Source organism: Lampris incognitus, chromosome 8 (genome assembly GCF_029633865.1).
Source record: "Lampris incognitus isolate fLamInc1 chromosome 8, fLamInc1.hap2, whole genome shotgun sequence".
Classification (NCBI taxonomy): Eukaryota; Metazoa; Chordata; class Actinopteri; order Lampriformes; family Lampridae; genus Lampris; species Lampris incognitus.
The window spans coordinates 60,795,536-60,815,316 of record NC_079218.1 but is presented as its reverse complement, the minus strand read 5'-3'; the positions used below and the strand labels follow the sequence as shown (position 1 = coordinate 60,815,316).

The following is a 19,781-nucleotide window of genomic DNA, read 5'->3' as shown; positions in this document are numbered from 1 at the left end:
TGGCTAACCATGTGCCATGGAGAGCCATGTGTATGCAGGTTTTCACTGCAGCCGGACTCCACACCAGCTGGTTTCACTGATTAGCAACCCTTCAACCAAAGAGGAAGACTGTATCAGTAAAATCACCTGGTGTGGAGTCTGGCCTTTTCTTGGACCTACAATGCTAGACATCGTTAATTTATCTCTTACTTCTGGCATTGTTCAAAGCAGTTTTAAGACAGCTGTGGTTAAACCTCTACTTAAAAAACCGCACATGATCCAGGGTCTCTTAATAACTATCGACCAGTGTCTAATCTTCCATTCTTCTCTAAAGTACCAGAGAGAGTTGTGTATCAACAACTTTTGACCCATATAAAAGAAAACGATCTATATGAACCTTTTCAGTCGGCTTTCAGGCCCTGTCACTCCACTGAAACTGCTCTGACCAGAGTGGTAAATGATCCCTTACTGGCGATCGACTCTGATTCCACTTCTGTGATTCTACTACTGGATCTCAGTGCAGCCTTTGACACCATTGATCACAGTAGCCTGCTTGGCTACTGTGAAAAACTGGATGTCACTTAACTTTCTGCTTTTAAATTCAGATAAAACCGAGATGCTAGTCATTGGCTCTGCTAGACACAGACACCAATTTGATCAAGTAATGATAACAATTGACAACTTTGAGGTTTCACAAAGTGTGGCAGCCAAAAGTCTTGGTGTTACGTTTGATCCCAGCCTTTCCTTTGATAAGCACATTAAAGAAATCACCAAGACTGCCTTTTTCACTTACGTAACATAGCTAAAATTCGGTCTTTTCTCTCCATGGCTGACGCAGAGACTCTAATACATGCATTTGTTTCATCCAGACTTCATTACTGTAATATTCTGTTCTCAGGTCTGCCACATTCTAGTACTAAAAGTCTTCAGATGGTTCAGAATGCTGCTGCTAGAATCCTAACTAAAACTAGGACATTTGACCATATTACACCAATTCTAGCCTCCCTTCATTGGCTTCCTATCCATGTTAGATCAGAATACAAGGTGCTTCTGCTGACTTATAAAATCCTAAATGGGCTTCCCCCATCTTACCTGTCTGATCTCCTTAAACCTTACATGCCATCTCGAGCACTTCGTTCTCAAAATACAGGGCTCCTGTGTGTACCCAAAGTTAAAAAGAAGTCAGCTGGTGGCAGCAGGGCCTTTTCCTATCGGGCTCTATTGTTGTGGAATAACCTGCCTGCTGCCATCAGACAATCAGAGACTGTTGAGTCCTTTAAATCCAAACTTAAAACTCATCTTTTTGCCTTAGTTTACAATTAGTTGCCTTTAAGTTGAGTGCTTCACAACCTGTACTGGATGGCGGGTTGGTTTTCTGTCTCAATGAATTTACCAACCACTGTTCTGCCCACCAGATTATCGAGTATAGATTACAGAGTATAGATTATGACTAGTTGATGACTTAATTGATTATGGCTAATGACTATTGCAAACTGTTCTCTTCTCTAACATGTCTTTTCTCTCTCTCTGAATGATGTCTTCTCCTTTCTCTTTCTCTGTGTTTGAATGGTGTCATGTGAGTCTCTCTTGCGTGCACGTGCAGTCGGTTCTCCTCCCAGGTCTCCGTGGTGATGGTGGTCGCCATTTGGATGCTGCCTGCCCTTCCTTTCCTGACGTATGTTTTTCTTTTATTACATGATGATGCTGGTCGCGTGGCTTGGGCCCTGGACTGCTCCGTTGGCATGTGGACACTGCCCGGCATCCTGTGCATCATGTTCTTCATACATTTTATGTCCATTATAATTCTGTTATCCTCTTTCAATGTTGTATTTTGTAAATTGCGTGAACACAACATCCATTGCACGCTGTCCGTCTTGGGAGAGAGATCCTCCTCTGTTGCTCTCCCTGAGGTTTCTTCCTATTTTTCTCCCTGTTAAAGGGGTTTTTAGGGAGTTGTTCCTTATCCCATGAGAGGGTCTAAGGACAGGATGTTGTGTTGCTGTTAAGCCCACTGAGGCACATTTGTGATATTGGGCTATACAAATAAATTGATTTGATTTTGATTTGGTTGGAGTGAAAACCTGCATACACATGGCTCTCCATGGCACATGGTTAGCCACCGCTGATATAGAGAATTCATGAAGTACCAAACTAAAGAGGCAGAAAAGAAATATTCCTGGATCTCCCCAACCACTCCCTCAGACACCCAAACTCCAGACAGACAGAGAGAGAGAGAGACAGAGAGAGAGACAGACACAGAGAGAGACACACACAGACACACACACACAACACTGAGAGAGCGACACACACACAGAGCGAGAGACAGAGAGAGTGAATAAAACAAGTGAATAATAAATTGTTCACTTGTTTTGTTGACTTAAAAAAAGCATTTGACACCATTTGACATTATGGATTGTTCTACAAATTAATTGAAAATGGTGTGGGGGGTACAACATATGACATAATACAATATACTCAGGAGCTAAGTGTGGCGTTAAAATTGGAACCAAAAGAACCCAATATATCCCTCAGGAGTGCGGAGTGAGATAGGGTTGCTCTTTAAGCCCAGCCCTATTTAACATATGCATTAATGAGTTGGCGAGCATACTGGAAAAGTTATCAGAACCTGGATTCACTCTGCACGACAGTGAGGTCAAATTCCTCCTCTATGCAGATGAGCTCGCCCTTCTTTCACCAATGGAGGAAGCACTACAGATTCAATTAGACCTTCAAAAGTTTTGCCAGACCTGGGCCTTTGGCAGTTAACATGACCTAAACTAAAATATTAATCTTTCAAAAACGATCCAGAGATCAGGGAAGACAGCACATATTTAGATTAGGACCAAATGAAATTGAACATACACTACATCACACCTGCCTAGGCCTTAGAATCAACTGTAAATGAACATTCAACATGGCAGTGAATGAACTAAGAGACAAGCCATGCAGGGCTTTACTTGCCATAAAAAGATAAATTCCTTTTGAAATTCCAATCCGTATCTGGCTAAAAATATTTGCATCAGTGATAGAACCAACTGCCCTTTATGGCAGTGAAGTGTGGGGCCCACTTGCAAGCCAGGGACTAGATAAAAGGGAAAAAAACATCCAGTTGAGACCCTGCATGTTGAGTTTTGCAAAAACATCCTAAAAGTCCACTGGCACACTACAAACAATGCCTGCAGGGCAGCATTAGGCCGTTAGCCTCTTCTGATTAACATTCAAAAAAGGGCAATCAGATTCTGGAAACACCTAAAATCCAGTGACCCACACTCTTTCCATTATAAAGCCTTGCAATACCAAGACTTGAGCCAAGACAAGAACTCTGCTACCAACCTGGTCTTCAGCCATCTTGTTCCACTAACACATACTAACACCTTAAAGGCACAAGACCAAGTCCAGACTACACAACATATTCGGCTTAAACAAAGACAAGAACTCTGCTACCAACCTGGTCTTCAGCCATCCTGTTCCACTAACACATACTAACGGCTTAAAGGCACAAGACCAGGTCCAGACTACACAACATATTCGGCTTAAACAAAGACAAGAACTCTGCTACCAACCTGGTCTTCAGCCATCCTGTTCCACTAACACATACTAACACCTTAAAGGCACAAGACCAAGTCCAGACTACACAACATATTCGGCTTAAACAAAGACAAGAACTCTGCTACCAACCTGGTCTTCAGCCATCCTGTTCCACTAACACATACTAACGGCTTAAAGGCACAAGACCAGGTCCAAACTACACAACATATTCGGCTTAAACAAGCTTCCTCAAACCTAAAAGACAATTATTGTGAATATTGGCAATCCAAAATAAAATCACAGAACAAGATGCAATGCTATTCGGCCCTAGACAAAGAATATAATTAAGCAGATTACCTAACTAAAATAAAAGCAACACATTTGAGAAATACACTGACAAAATACAGACTTAGTGAGCACCGCTTAGCCATAGAAACTGGCAGGCACACAAAAACGTGTGTGTCAGCAGTGCAAAGACAACGTAGTTGAGACAGAGCTGCACGTTTTAACCGTCAAAACATTCCTATCAATCCGTGATGCTTCTTCCCAAAATGTGAAGAAAAACCCCCCAAATGCAACGCTCTACCAAACCACAGTAAACTAGCCTACTTATTGGGTGAAGACAAAGAGAACTGTACTGTACTGTACTGTACTGTGCTGTGCTATACTATACTTTACTGTACTATACTATACTGCACTATAGTGTACTGTACTGTACTATACTAGAGTCATTACTATACTATACATTCCTATTACTATACTGTACTATAGCTGCACAATATGTTCTCACTGGCCACCATCTGAGGGACACTGAATGATACACATATTCACACACATATTTCCTACTTTTTACACAAAGAAGCCCAAGACCACACTCTCTCTCTCACACACACACACACACACACACACACACACACACACACACACACACACACACACACACACACACAGATAGTCGTCCTAACTACCCTGCTTTAAATAAAATAAACATTAATAAAGATAATAATAATAACAATAGTTAAATAATAAATAAGTACTACTGGTAACTGATTACCCATCTGGTTTTTATACTGCACCTGTATATGTTCTGATTCCTTGTATGTGTCTATGTGTAAGTACATGTTGGGTATATGTTCTGATTCCTTGTATGTGTCTATGTATAAGTACATGTTGGGTATATGTTCTGATTCCTTGTATGTGTCTATGTGTATGTACATGTTGGGTATATGTTCTGATTCCTTGTATGTGTCTATGTATAAGTACATGTTGGGTATATGTTCTGATTCCTTGTATGTGTCCATGTATAAGTACATGTTGGGTATATGTTCTGATTCCTTGTATGTGTCTATGTATAAGTACATGTTGGGTATATGTTCTGATTCCTTGTATGTGTCTATGTGTAAGTACATGTTGGGTATATGTTCTGATTCCTTGTATGTGTCTATGTGTAAGTACATGTTGGGTATATGTTCTGATTCCTTGTATGTGTCTATGTGTAAGTACATGTTGGGTATATGTTCTGATTCCTTGTATGTGTCTATGTATAAGTACATGTTGGGTATATGTTCTGATTCCTTGTATGTGTCTATGTATAAGTACATGTTGGGTATATGTTCTGATTCCTTGTATGTGTCTATGTGTATGTACATGTTGGGTATATGTTCTGATTCCTTGTATGTGTCTATGTATAAGTACATGTTGGGTATATGTTCTGATTCCTTGTATGTGTCCATGTATAAGTACATGTTGGGTATATGTTCTGATTCCTTGTATGTGTCTATGTATAAGTACATGTTGGGTATATGTTCTGATTCCTTGTATGTGTCTATGTGTAAGTACATGTTGGGTATATGTTCTGATTCCTTGTATGTGTCTATGTATAAGTACATGTTGGGTATATGTTCTGATTCCTTGTATGTGTCTATGTGTAAGTACATGTTGGGTATATGTTCTGATTCCTTGTATGTGTCTATGTGTAAGTACATGTTGGGTATATGTTCTGATTCCTTGTATGTGTCTATGTGTAAGTACATGTTGGGTATATGTTCTGATTCCTTGTATGTGTCTATGTATAAGTACATGTTGGGTATATGTTCTGATTCCTTGTATGTGTCTATGTGTAAGTACATGTTGGGTATATGTTCTGATTCCTTGTATGTGTCTATGTATAAGTACATGTTGGTTATATGTTCTGATTCCTTGTATGTGTCTATGTATAAGTACATGTTGGGTATATGTTCTGATTCCTTGTATGTGTCTATGTATAAGTACATGTTGGGTATATGTTCTGATTCCTTGTATGTGTCCATGTATAAGTACATGTTGGGTATATGTTCTGATTCCTTGTATGTGTCTATGTATAAGTACATGTTGGGTATATGTTCTGATTCCTTGTATGTGTCTATGTGTAAGTACATGTTGGGTATATGTTCTGATTCCTTGTATGTGTCTATGTATAAGTACATGTTGGGTATATGTTCTGATTCCTTGTATGTGTCTATGTATAAGTACATGTTGGGTATATGTTCTGATTCCTTGTATGTGTCTATGTATAAGTACATGTTGGGTATATGTTCTGATTCCTTGTATGTGTCCATGTATAAGTACATGTTGGGTATATGTTCTGATTCCTTGTATGTGTCTATGTATGAGTACATGTTGGGTATATGTTCTGATTCCTTGTATGTGTCTATGTGTAAGTACATGTTGGGTATATGTTCTGATTCCTTGTATGTGTCTATGTATAAGTACATGTTGGGTATATGTTCTGATTCCTTGTATGTGTCTATGTGTAAGTACATGTTGGGTATATGTTCTGATTCCTTGTATGTGTCTATGTATAAGTACATGTTGGGTATATGTTCTGATTCCTTGTATGTGTCTATGTGTAAGTACATGTTGGGTATATGTTCTGATTCCTTGTATGTGTCTATGTATAAGTACATGTTGGGTATATGTTCTGATTCCTTGTATGTGTCTATGTGTAAGTACATGTTGGGTATATGTTCTGATTCCTTGTATGTGTCTATGTATAAGTACATGTTGGGTATATGTTCTGATTCCTTGTATGTGTCTATGTATAAGTACATGTTGGGTATATGTTCTGATTCCTTGTATGTGTCTATGTATAAGTACATGTTGGGTATATGTTCTGATTCCTTGTATGTGTCCATGTATAAGTACATGTTGGGTATATGTTCTGATTCCTTGTATGTGTCTATGTGTAAGTACATGTTGGGTATATGTTCTGATTCCTTGTATGTGTCTATGTGTAAGTACATGTTGGGTATATGTTCTGATTCCTTGTATGTGTCTATGTATAAGTACATGTTGGGTATATGTTCTGATTCCTTGTATGTGTCTATGTATAAGTACATGTTGGGTATATGTTCTGATTCCTTGTATGTGTCTATGTATAAGTACATGTTGGGTATATGTTCTGATTCCTTGTTTGTAATGACTGCTTTGGCAAAACACGTGTCTGTTTGTCATGCCAGTAAAGCACTTTTGAAACTGAATCTGACAGACAGAGTGACAGAGAGAGAGAGAGAGAGAGAGAGAGAGAGAGAGAGAGAGAGAGAGAGAGAGAGAGAGAGAGAGAGAGAGAGAGAGAGAGAGAGAGAGAGAGAGAGAGCGAGGAGGGAGAGAGAGGAGAGCGAGGGAGGAGAGAGAGAGAGAGAGAGAGAGGAGAGCGAGGGAGGAGAGAGGAGAGCGAGGGAGAGGAGAGAGAGAGAGAGAGAGAGAGAGAGAGAGAGGAGAGAGAGAGAGAGAGAGAGAGAGAGAGAGAGAGAGAGAGAGAGAGAGAGAGGAGAGAGAGAGAGAGAGAGAGGAGCAAGAGGCGCGCGAGGAGAGCGAGGGAGAGGGAAGACTGCTGCTCAGTTTCTAGAGCGGAACAACAGTCTGGTCAGAAGTCAGCCTGACGGGAGAGGAGAAGAGGGATTTAGTTGATGAGATAGAGGGAGGAGAAGAGAGGGATTTAGTTGATGATAAAAGGAGGAGAACAGGGATTTAGTTGATGAGATAAAGGGAGGAGAAGAGAGGGATTTGGTTGATGATAAAAGGAGGAGAAGAGAGGGATTTAGTTGATGAGATAGAGGGAGGGGATGAAGGGAGAGAAGATGTTTCTGCAGTCTCTCATCCTGTCCATCGCCCTGTGCTGCTCAGCTGAAGGTAAGAAAGCTCTGAGATTCAAACTCCATGTGAACATGAAGAATGTATCATCCAGGTTCCACACAGGACACTCTCCTCTTCCTAGTTAACAACAAGAACACGTTAGAACCTGATGGATTTATCATCCAGGTTCCACACAGGAGACTCTCCTCTTCCTAGTTAACAACAAGAACATGTTAGAACCTGATGGATTTATCATCCAGGTTCCACACAGGACACTCTCCTCTTCCTAGTTAACAACAAGAACACGTTAGAACCTGATGGATTTATCATCCAGGTTCCACACAGGACACTTTGCTGTTCCTAGTTAACAACAAGAACACGTTAGAACCTGATGGATTTATCATCCAGGTTCCACACAGGACACTTTGCTGTTCCTAGTTAACAACAAGAACATGTTAGAACCTGATGGATTTATCATCCAGGTTCCACACAGGACACTTTGCTGTTCCTAGTTAACAACAAGAACATGTTAGAACCTGATGGATTTATCATCCAGGTTCCACACAGGACACTTTGCTGTTCCTAGTTAACAACAAGAACACGTTAGAACCTGATGGATTTATCATCCAGGTTCCACACAGGACACTTTGCTGTTCCTAGTTAACAACAAGAACATGTTAGAACCTGATGGATTTATCATCCAGGTTCCACACAGGACACTTTGCTGTTCCTAGTTAACAACAAGAACATGTTAGAACCTGATGGATTTATCATCCAGGTTCCACACAGGACACTTTGCTGTTCCTAGTTAACAACAAGAACACGTTAGAACCTGATGGATTTATCATCCAGGTTCCACACAGGACACTTTGCTGTTCCTAGTTAACAACAAGAACATGTTAGAACCTGATGGATTTATCATCCAGGTTCCACACAGGACACTCTCCTCTTCCTAGTTAACAACAAGAACATGTTAGAACCTGATGGATGTATCATCCAGGTTCCACACAGGACACTCTGCTCTTCCTAGTTAACAACAAGAACACGTTAGAACCTGATGGATTTATCATCCAGGTTCCACACAGGACACTCTCCTCTTCCTAGTTAACAACAAGAACACGTTAGAACCTGATGGATTTATCATCCAGGTTCCACACAGGACACTTTGCTGTTCCTAGTTAACAACAAGAACATGTTAGAACCTGATGGATTTATCATCCAGGTTCCACACAGGACACTCTCCTCTTCCTAGTTAACAACAAGAACATGTTAGAACCTGATGGATTTATCATCCAGGTTCCACACAGGACACTCTCCTCTTCCTAGTTAACAACAAGAACACGTTAGAACCTGATGGATTTATCATCCAGGTTCCACACAGGACACTTTGCTGTTCCTAGTTAACAACAAGAACATCTTAGAACCTGATGGATTTATCATCCAGGTTCCACACAGGACACTCTCCTCTTCCTAGTTAACAACAAGAACATGTTAGAACCTGATGGATGTATCATCCAGGTTCCACACAGGACACTTTGCTGTTCCTAGTTAACAACAAGAACATGTTAGAACCTGATGGATTTATCATCCAGGTTCCACACAGGAGACTCTGCTGTTCCTAGTTAACAACAAGAACATGTTAGAACCTGATGGATTTATCATCCAGGTTCCACACAGGAGACTCTCCTCTTCCTAGTTAACAACAAGAACATGTTAGAACCTGATGGATGTATCATCCAGGTTCCACACAGGACACTCTGCTCTTCCTAGTTAACAAGAAGAACATGTTAGAACCTGATGGATTTATCATCCAGGTTCCACACAGGACACTTTGCTGTTCCTAGTTAACAACAAGAACATGTTAGAACCTGATGGATTTATCATCCAGGTTCCACACAGGACACTTTGCTGTTCCTAGTTAACAAGAAGAACATGTTAGAACCTGATGGATTTATCATCCAGGTTCCACACAGGACACTCTGCTCTTCCTAGTTAACAACAAGAACATGTTAGAACCTGATGGATGTATCATCCAGGTTCCACACAGGACACTCTGCTCTTCCTAGTTAACAAGAAGAACATGTTAGAACCTGATGGATTTATCATCCAGGTTCCACACAGGACACTTTGCTGTTCCTAGTTAACAACAAGAACATGTTAGAACCTGATGGATTTATCATCCAGGTTCCACACATGACACTTTGCTGTTCCTAGTTAACAAGAAGAACATGTTAGAACCTGATGGATTTATCATCCAGGTTCCACACAGGACACTCTGCTCTTCCTAGTTAACAACAAGAACATGTTAGAACCTGATGGATTTATCATCCAGGTTCCACACAGGAGACTCTCCTCTTCCTAGTTAACAACAAGAACATGTTAGAACCTGATGGATTTATCATCCAGGTTCCACACAGGACACTTTGCTGTTCCTAGTTAACAAGAAGAACATGTTAGAACCTGATGGATTTATCATCCAGGTTCCACACAGGACACTCTGCTCTTCCTAGTTAACAACAAGAACATGTTAGAACCTGATGGATTTATCATCCAGGTTCCACACAGGAGACTCTCCTCTTCCTAGTTAACAACAAGAACATGTTAGAACCTGATGGATTTATCATCCAGGTTCCACACAGGACACTTTGCTGTTCCTAGTTAACAACAAGAACATGTTAGAACCTGATGGATTTATCATCCAGGTTCCACACAGGACACTTTGCTGTTCCTAGTTAACAACAAGAACATGTTAGAACCTGATGGATTTATCATCCAGGTTCCACACAGGACACTTTGCTGTTCCTAGTTAACAACAAGAACATGTTAGAGCCTGATGGATTTATCATCCAGGTTCCACACAGGTCACTTGGCTGTTCCTAGTTAACAACAAGAACATGTTAGAACCTGATGGATTCATCATCCAGGTTCCACACAGGACACTTTGCTGTTCCTAGTTAACAACAAGAACATGTTAGAACCTGATGGATTTATCATCCAGGTTCCACACAGGACACTTTGCTGTTCCTAGTTAACAACAAGAACATGTTAGAACCTGATGGATTTATCATCCAGGTTCCACACAGGACACTTTGCTGTTCCTGGTTAAAAACAAGAACATGTTAGAACCTGATGGATTTATCATCCAGGTTCCACACAGGACACTTTGCTGTTCCTAGTTAACAACAAGAACATGTTAGAACCTGATGGATTTATCATCCAGGTTCCACACAGGACACTTTGCTGTTCCTAGTTAACAACAAGAACATGTTAGAACCTGATGGATTTATCATCCAGGTTCCACACAGGACACTTTGCTGTTCCTAGTTAACAACAAGAACATGTTAGAGCCTGATGGATTTATCATCCAGGTTCCACACAGGTCACTTGGCTGTTCCTAGTTAACAACAAGAACATGTTAGAACCTGATGGATTTATCATCCAGGTTCCACACAGGACACTTTGCTGTTCCTAGTTAACAACAAGAACATGTTAGAACCTGATGGATTTATCATCCAGGTTCCACACAGGACACTTTGCTGTTCCTAGTTAACAACAAGAACATGTTAGAACCTGATGGATTTATCATCCAGGTTCCACACAGGACACTTTGCTGTTCCTAGTTAACAACAAGAACATGTTAGAACCTGATGGATTTATCATCCAGGTTCCACACAGGACACTTTGCTGTTCCTAGTTAACAACAAGAACATGTTAGAACCTGATGGATTTATCATCCAGGTTCCACACAGGACACTTTGCTGTTCCTAGTTAACAACAAGAACATGTTAGAACCTGATGGATTTATCATCCAGGTTCCACACAGGACACTTTGCTGTTCCTAGTTAACAACAAGAACACGTTAGAACCTGATGGATTTATCATCCAGGTTCCACACAGGACACTTTGCTGTTCCTAGTTAACAACAAGAACATCTTAGAACCTGATGGATTTATCATCCAGGTTCCACACAGGACACTTTGCTGTTCCTAGTTAACAACAAGAACATGTTAGAACCTGATGGATTTATCATCCAGGTTCCACACAGGACACTTTGCTGTTCCTAGTTAACAACAAGAACATGTTAGAACCTGATGGATTTATCATCCAGGTTCCACACAGGACACTTTGCTGTTCCTAGTTAACAACAAGAACATGTTAGAGCCTGCTGGATTTATCATCCCGGTTCCACACAGGACACTTTGCTGTTCCTAGTTAACAACAAGAACATGTTAGAACCTGATGGATTTATCATCCAGGTTCCACACAGGACACTTTGCTGTTCCTAGTTAACAACAAGAACATGTTAGAACCTGATGGATTTATCATCCAGGTTCCACACAGGACACTTTGCTGTTCCTAGTTAACAACAAGAACATGTTAGAACCTGATGGATTTATCATCCAGGTTCCACACAGGACACTTTGCTGTTCCTAGTTAACAACAAGAACATGTTAGAGCCTGATGGATTTATCATCCCGGTTCCACACAGGACACTTTGCTGTTCCTAGTTAACAACAAGAACATGTTAGAACCTGATGGATTTATCATCCAGGTTCCACACAGGACACTTTGCTGTTCCTAGTTAACAACAATAACATGTTAGAACCTGATGGATTTATCATCCAGGTTCCACACAGGACACTTTGCTGTTCCTAGTTAACAACAAGAACATGTTAGAACCTGATGGATTTATCATCCAGGTTCCACACAGGACACTTTGCTGTTCCTAGTTAACAACAAGAACATGTTAGAACCTGATGGATTTATCATCCAGGTTCCACACAGGACACTTTGCTGTTCCTAGTTAACAACAAGAACATGTTAGAACCTGATGGATTTATCATCCAGGTTCCACACAGGACACTTTGCTGTTCCTAGTTAACAACAAGAACATGTTAGAACCTGATGGATTTATCATCCAGGTTCCACACAGGACACTTTGCTGTTCCTAGTTAACAACAAGAACATGTTAGAACCTGATGGATTTATCATCCAGGTTCCACACAGGACACTTTGCTCTTCCTAGTTAACAAGAAGAACACGTTAGAGCCCGAGGAGGAACTAGATGTTCTGTAAGGTTGTGTAGTCCAGAACTTTCTGCTGCAGAAATCTGTGTTTATTATGGTGAATATGTCAGTAGTGATAAAAACTCGATACAGACATCTATTTGTGGTAAAGCCTGATAAAGAGACTCTGGTACTCTGCAAAAGGTCACACGTGGCGGATCAGGATCAGGATCAGGATCAGGACTTTAATAAAGAGAAAACACCTGAATTTCTCCGGGTTAGAAAAGGATTTTAACACGTCAAACTTCCACCTGACTGAACACTTTCAACTGCTGGAGCCCAAACATTACCCACAATCCTCTCTGGTCTGGTCACGGGTTTACTGGCGCGCACGTGTGTGTGTGTGTGTGTGTGTGTGTGTGTGTGTGTGTGTGTGTGTGTGTGTGTGTGTGTGTGTGTGTCCACAACGTCATCATTACTGGTGTTTGTCAAGATTCGAGGTGTGTTGAGGCTGAAAATTTACATTGTTGAATTTTCCGAAGTTGGATGTTTTTTAAATGAGGATTTTTTTCACATTTAAAGAAGGAAAATCATTTTCTGGGTTTTCTTCAGCCAACTAGACGGGCCTGCTGTTACCATGGATACCGCCGTACACGTGACGCTGTGTCGTCACACACCAGGGATCGAGCGTCGTCACGTGACGTCATCCGTCTGCAGAAAGCCGTTTCTGACGGCAGAACAAATTAAACATGTGTAATTACCATGTTATTACACATGTTGTTATTAATCTGCCAGTGAGAACTCAGAGGGCGCCCCCGTGTGTGCAGGTCTGTCGGGTGATGGACAGTTTGAAAAGGAAAACACTTCGGTTCTTTAATAAAACAGACGTCAGACTGAACCGAGGCGGCTGTTCAACAACACATCCAACTGGCTTCACCGTCTGAACTTCACCGCGAGTCACGCCGGCTCGTGACATGGCGTGCGTGTGAGTGTGCGTGTGAGTGTGCGCGTGTGTGTGTAAAATCACATTTTTAAGCAAGAAGTTTTGTTTGGTAGTGATCCCACCCAACTCCTGTCAACCCTTCTAACACAGAGGAAGTGAGAGGAGAGGAGGAAGTTGGCAGCCCCCTGCCCCACCCCCCACCCCACCCCACTTACACACGCGTGTGGTGCTTCAGCATACGTGTGTGTGTGAGTGTGTTTGCGTGTGAGTGTGTGTGTTATGTCTTCAGGCTGAAAGTGAAGAAACACCCTAACAGAACACCCGGAGGATGCACGTCTTCTAACTTTAGGTTTCTGTGGCAGCATGATGGACCGCAAAGCTGGTGTGTCAGCAAAACGACAGACTCGCTTCAGCAGCCCACGAAGCAACTCTGCACATCACATTATATTACATTCTACTACTACTACTACTACTATTATACTGTTATAGCATGTTATTATGATATGTTATATAGCATGATGTTTGCTGATGACATCATGCTCTATAACATTATATTACATTCTACTACTACTATTTTACTTTTATATCATATTATTATGATATGTTATATAGCATGATGTTTGCTGATGACATCATGCTCTATAACATTATATTACATTCTACTACTACTATTATACTGTTATATCATATTATTAAGATATGTTATATAGCATGATGTTTGCTGATGACATCATGCTCTATAACATATTACATTCTACTACTACTATTATACTTTTATATTATATTATTATGATATGTTATATAGCATGATGTTTGCTGATGACATCATGCTCTATAACATTATATTACATTCTACTACTACTATTATACTTTTATATTATATTATTATGATATGTTATATAGCATGATGTTTGCTGATGACATCATGCTCTATAACATTATATTACATTCTACCACTACTATTATACTTTTATATCATATTATTATGATATGTTATATAGCATGATGTTTGCTGATGACATCATGCTCTATAACATATTACATTCTACTACTACTATTATACTGTTATATCATATTATTATGATATGTTATATAGCATGATGTTTGCTGATGACATCATGCTCTATAACATATTACATTCTACTACTACTATTATACTTTTATATTATATTATTATGATATGTTATATAGCATGATGTTTGCTGATGACATCATGCTCTATAACATTATATTACATTCTACTACTACTATTATACGTTTATATTATATTATTATGATATGTTATATAGCATGATGTTTGCTGATGACATCATGCTCTATAACATTATATTACATTCTACTACTACTATTATACTTTTATATTATATTATTATGATATGTTATATAGCATGATGTTTGCTGAGGACATCATGCTAGCAAACAAGGACAAGGAAAGGTTGGAGAGAGATCTTGAAGATGGGAGAGAAGCGCCAGAGATTAGAGGACTAAAGACCAGCAGATCAAAGACTGAGTACCTGCATATGAATAAGCAAGTCTAGGATTGACCTTAGGAGAAGATGTCCCAGAAGTTAACGAATTCAACAACTTAGGATCGACAATACAGACAGAAGGCGGTAGTAAGAAGGAAGTCAAGAAAAGGACACAATCTGGGTGGAATTCATGGAGAAAGGTAGCTGGAGTACTTTGTGACAAAGGGTAAAGGGCAAAGTATAGCAGAGATGAACCTGCTGCGTTGGTCCTTGGGAATGACTAGAAAAGACCGGAAGAGAAATGAAGAAGTGAGAGCTGCGTTCAAGATCAGAGGAATGGATGAGAAGTTGAGAGAGACAAGATTGAGATTGTTTAGGCATGTACAGAGAGGAGGCATAGACTACAGTGCATCCGGAAAGTATTCACACCCCTTCACTTTCCCCACATTGTGTTACGTTACAGCCTTATTCCAAAATGGATTAAATTCCTTTTTTTTCCTCATCAATCTACACACAATACCCCATAATGACAAAGCGAAAAAGGTTTTGTAGAAATTTTTGAAAATTTATTAAAAATAAAAAACTGAAATATTGCATGTACATAAGTATTCACACCCTTTACTCAGCCTGTAAGAATAGTGCTGCAGGAAAAGGCCCAGCCCTGTGCAGTCTGCACCGCACGCCGTGCCCCCATACCCCTCCTGGGTGCAGTGAAAGAAGAGTTGGAACAGATGGGATCCAACACCATCACGGAGGCTGTGACTGAACCCACAGAGTGGTGCGCCCCGATGGTGCCAGTCCCAAAAAAGTCGGGTAAAGCGCACATCTGTCTCGACTTAAAGAAGCTTAACAAAGCTGTCGAGAGAGAGAGGTTCATACTGCCGACACCAGAGGAGATGATCGCTCAGCTCAACAGCCCCACAGTCTTCTCATCATTAGATGCAGCCTCGGGGCTCGGGCAGATCCCACTGGACAAAGACAGGCAGAGGTTGACCACCTTTATTACACCGTATGGAAGGTATTGTTTTAAACGTCTTCCATTTGGGATCACCAGTGCCCTTGAGATCTTTCAAAGAAAGATGGTGGAGACGCTGCAGGGAGTTGTCGTTTATATGGACGACACCATCGTCCACGGCAGCGACATGAGAGAGCACGATGAACGGCTGCAGAAAATCATGGAGCGACTAGAGTCTGCAGGCCTAAAGCTGAACATAGAGAAGTGTGTGCTGAGAAAGAGGGTGCTACACTTCCCGGGTCAGGGGATCAATAACGACGGCGTGCAACATGACCCGGCCAAAGTGTCTGCAGTCAACAACCTCAGCCCGCCTGAAAACGTCCAAGAGCTGAAGAGGGCGCTCGGCATGATACATTACCTGGGGAGATACATTCCCGACCTAGCTACAGTGGGCCAGCCACTGTATGGACTGCTAAAGTCCCACTCAGTGGGCAGCGCAGCTCCATGGCGAGGACTGGAGGCCGGTGGCATACTGTCCAAGGCGTCTGAGCGATGCTGAAACGAGGAACGCCCTAATAGTGAAGGAGTGCCTGGCGTGTGTGTGGGCGTGAGAGAGGTTTGAAGTGTACCTCCACCGCCTGCCTCCATTCAAACCGATCACAAACCCCTCATTCCACTGATCAACTCAGAGATGTCGACAATGTGCCGATCCGCTGCCAGAGCCTTCTCGTGCGCTCGATGAGGTTCAACCCGGAGGCAGAATATGCACCGGGAAAGACCCTCGTCATGGCAGACATGCTGTCCCGGAGTCCGCAGAGGGACCCAGAGCACAGCCGAGACAGTCACACAGACGTGGAGTGTTGCGTCGCAGCTGTGATCGGCAGCATTCCAGCATCGCCACAGAAGATGGACGGCATCCGAGCAGAGACAGCAGCCGACGAGCAGCTCCAAGAAGTGGTCTGGTACATACAAGTGTGGCGGCCTGAACACACCACACACACTCACACACACACACAACTGTGTCAAAGACTACTGTCCTGGGAGAGATGGACTGTCTGTACATGGCGGGGTAGTCACCAGGGGGAGTAGGATAGTGATACCGGACACAATGAGGTCAGAGATACTAGAACGCACACATGAGGGCCACCGAGGGCTTAACAAATGCCGAGACGGAGCCAGCACTTCAGTGTGGTGGCCTGGCATAGCCTCGCAGATCACACACAAGGTGGAGCAGAGGAGAACACCGAGCAGAGAGCCTCTCTTGTCAGCACCTCCCCAGACAGGCCCTGCAAGAAAATCGGCATAGATTTGTGTGACATGACAGAGAAAAGTACGTGGTTATAACGGACTACTACTCTCCATACCTGGAGATACTCCACATGTCAACCAGGACAAGCGCACAGGTAGCCTCGAAGCTAAGAGCTACGGAATACCGGAGGAGGTTGTCCGTGACAACGGGCCACAGTTCCGTAGTGATGTCTTCAGAGACTTTGCCCATGAAATGGACTTCAAGCACATGACCTCTAGCCCCCATAACCTGCAAGGAAATGGACATGCAGTCCAAACAGCCAAGGGGATTCTGAGACAAAAAGATCCTCTCCTTGCTCTCATCAGGATCTACAGATCCTCTCCACGCAGCAGCACGGGTGTCAGTCCGGCCAAACTCCCGATGGGGCGGGAAATCAGGACGACCCTTCCCATCCTTCCCAAGGATCTGCAACCAGAGCGGCCGAGCCGACATCACATCAGAGCTAGAGATGCTGCGGAGAAGAGTAAACAGGCCTTTTACTACAACAAGCGTCACGGCGTGGAAAAGCTCGCACCACTACAGCAAGGAGACCATGTCCCCACAAGGCTGGACCATCGAAAAGCCTGTAGTGTAGTGGCAGGCGAGAGCACTACACAGAGGTCGTACATCATCGAGACAGAGCGAGGAGCTCTGTACAGGCAAAACCGTCGCCATCTCCAAGCGGTGCCCGTTGCAGGGTCCCCGGCGGAGGCCAACACAAACCCCAGGAATGACCCACCAGACATTCAGGCGAGCCCAAAAGTGAACACTGATGGACTGCCACAAACCAGGTCTGTCTGGTAGGCTTGTTAAACCTGTCCAGAAACTTGACCTGTGAAGGGAAGGTTTAGTCAGACACCTGAGTGTGAAAAACAGTCTGACCTTGTTGGTTTTGCATGTTTGTTAAGAGACATAATGCTTGGTAAACATTTACTCTTTCTCTCTTCGGCTAGTCTTAGGCCACAAGAGGGTGCTGTTGTTTATATTAGCATTGAGTGTCACGCGGATATGGATAATGGCAGCGTCTGAAAGGGGGCGATGTCATGGATGTGAGTGTTATGACGTATTTTGCGACAGTTGCTACAGTAAGTGGGAGGTGCCGGAAAGCAGGCAGTACGTTACACACGGATGCTGATGCTGTTGTGGCGCCTGAGAGCGGGGAGGATAAAGCCATCCTTTAACTGCGAATACCCGACTCTCGCTAATCAGTCCTATAATAAAAGCTGGCTTATTGGTTTGTTGCACTGAAGCTGAGCGGAAGTCACAATGTTACAATGTTACACTTTCATGTAGCAGACACTTTCCCCCACAGCATGTTCATCAGGGCTAGTACAACACAAGCGCCGATCTGGGCAGGAGACACCGCAAGTCCGTGCTGAAAAACTAGGTTCAAGTCCAGGCGGTGCACAAAGGCAATGCATAGGGTGCAGAGAAGCAGTTCATTTCTTTTTCCAACAGCACCCTTGCGTGTGTCCCTGGGGGTCGAGGTGGTGGAAGACGTAGTGCAGTCACATGTTGGCTCCGTCATCCACTGCTCTGTTTGCTCGGTAGGCAAACTGCAGGGGTTCGAGCAGGGGGTCTGGGATTTCCTTCAGGTGGGCCACCACCAGCCTCTCAAAGGATGCCATGACCACGGACATTAAGGCAACGGACGTGTAGTCATGTGATCCCGGTGATACGGGGTTTCTCGGGGATTGGGATGATAGAGGAGCTCTTGAAGCAGCAGAGGACTTCACACAGCTCCAGTGATCTGCTGAAGATCAGTAATGCTGGTTTAAAAGATGATATATATCTCCATCCATCATCCAAACCGCTTATCCTGCTCTCGGGGTCGCGGGGGTGCTGCAGCCCATCCCAGCAGTCACTGGGGGGCAGGCAGGGAGACACCCTGGACGGGCTGCCAGACCATCACAGGGCCTTCCTTTTGCTATTCTTCTCAACCCCCTAAACATGGAACCTTCAGTCTCAGTCTGTGGAGGATCCAGAGTCTGAGGAAGAAGGAGCAGAATATGTCAGATGTCCTCTGGACTCACGCCTCCCAACACCTCCATCTAACACTCGGGCGGCTTCTCCCCTCGTCAGTATTGAGTGTTCACCATTCTAACATCACCATTTAGGGCTAATGAGGAGTTATCAATTCATGTCACATTGTAACCGACTCCTAACGCTCCACATTATTGGAGACTGCGTCTCGGGTTTGAGAAGGAATCCTAAAACTGAGGACGTGAATTGGGGAACACAAGTTCAATAAACACAAACTACTGTCAAACCCAACACCGGGGCATCATGAAAACAGGCAGATAGCAACAGCCTTCATCACCTCCTCCTGTCCTCTGCCTTCATCACCTCCTCCTGTCCTCTGCCTTCATCACCTCCTCTTGTCCTCTGCCTTCATCACCTCCTCTGTCCTCTGCCTTCATCACCTCTTCCTGTCCTCTGCCTTCATCACCTCCCCCTGTCCTCTGCCTTCATCACCTCCTCCTGTCCTCTGCCTTCATCA

At 42.9% G+C, this 19,781-nt stretch overlaps 1 protein-coding gene across 1 annotated transcript in view; it reads left to right on the top strand.

Moving 5' to 3' along the window:
* The first annotated feature begins 7,515 nt into the window (after positions 1–7,515).
* Positions 7,516–19,781, top strand: part of csf1rb (colony stimulating factor 1 receptor, b) — a 91,623-nt gene continuing 79,357 nt past the window's right edge. Inside the window, exon 1 of the mRNA XM_056284428.1 lies at positions 7,516–7,677. Coding sequence (XP_056140403.1) covers positions 7,611–7,677 — 67 coding nt within the window. The 5' untranslated portion in view covers positions 7,516–7,610. The remainder of the gene's footprint in view (positions 7,678–19,781) is intronic.